Source organism: Cariama cristata, unplaced genomic scaffold (genome assembly GCF_000690535.1).
Source record: "Cariama cristata isolate BGI_N322 unplaced genomic scaffold, ASM69053v1 scaffold16597, whole genome shotgun sequence".
NCBI classification, from domain to species: domain Eukaryota; kingdom Metazoa; phylum Chordata; class Aves; order Cariamiformes; family Cariamidae; genus Cariama; species Cariama cristata.
In genome coordinates, this window is record NW_009626215.1 from 8,101 (window position 1) to 9,224 (window position 1,124).

Here is a 1,124-nt window from a genome sequence, read left to right on the forward strand (position 1 = left end):
TGGGGGAGAGGTCTGGCTCTGCAGCAGCGCAGAGGCCCTGGGAGGTCCTGGAGTCATGATGGGGTTGCTGCTGTTGTGCTGGGGGCAGGGTGGTGATGCAGAAGGGAAGGTTTTTAGGGCTAAGGAGGCTGAGGCATTTCCTGCTGGCAAGTTCTTCCCCTGCCTCTCCCAAAACTGTTGTAGTGGGATCCTATTGGCCCCGTTTTTCCAAGCAGGAGGGGAACAACTTGTTTCAGAGCTGACACAGAGAGAAAACATCTTTATTCTTTGGCACCAGCAAGAGACAGCATTTTGAGAACAAGGCTCAATAACGTGGTTCCACAATAAGCATCCTGTAAGCAGCCAGCGTACCACTTCCTCTGCTAAGGAGACAGATCTTACAGCATCTACCATACCATGGCAAAATTCAGCCAGCTGACTTGGAAGTCAGCCTGGGTTTACATGACAGCACTCATACTTAATTTTGACAGACCGCTTCCCACAAATAGCTCTGGGGATAAAGTCCCCCTCCCATTCTAGCAGCAGGGGCACAAGGAGAGGACAATTTAGCCACATGTCACACAGCAGGCTGTGCCAAGACGGGTCTGCAAAGCCAGGAGGTTCCCAGCATCACAGCTGCCCAAAAGGTTGTTAAATTATCATGGCTAAATGACAAAAGGAACTTCAGGAGTCCCAAGGTGACTCAGGAGGTCCTGGTGCTTGACAGCAGGATTTCTAGGTCTGTGCCAAGACTCTGCTGGATGGTCTTACAGGACTTCTCCAGGCCAGAGACCTCTCAGCTCCCAGTGCTCACTCCAGCTCCAGGCTGTTCACGTATTCCTTCACCCACCTGGCGTCAGGGTTAGCGCAGACCTCCCGGTCCTTCCTGGTGATGAACCTGTCAAGTCAGGCAGGGAGGTGTTACAGAGAGGGAAAGGGACATGAGGGCCTTGGGTCACCTCCTAGGCACATGCTGACCTTCCCTGTGATCAGGGCTAGATCTCAAGGGGATCATCTCCTCTCCAGGCTCCCATCCCACAAATCCCCAAGCATGAGGGGGCTGCAAAGCCTGCTAAAACCCAGCAGGCAAGGATCCCTGGGAGACCCCCCCCCCCCCCCCCCCCCACCTTTCCCGCGCCCTTTCT

At 54.4% G+C, this 1,124-nt stretch overlaps 1 protein-coding gene across 1 annotated transcript in view; it reads right to left on the minus strand.

Moving 5' to 3' along the window:
- Window positions 1-789: 789 nt before the first annotated feature.
- CCL5 (chemokine (C-C motif) ligand 5) overlaps window positions 790-1,124 on the minus strand; it is a 1,394-nt gene continuing 1,059 nt past the window's right edge. Inside the window, exon 3 of the mRNA XM_009703934.1 lies at window positions 790-877. Within this exon, the coding sequence (XP_009702236.1) occupies window positions 790-877 (88 nt within the window). The remainder of the gene's footprint in view (window positions 878-1,124) is intronic.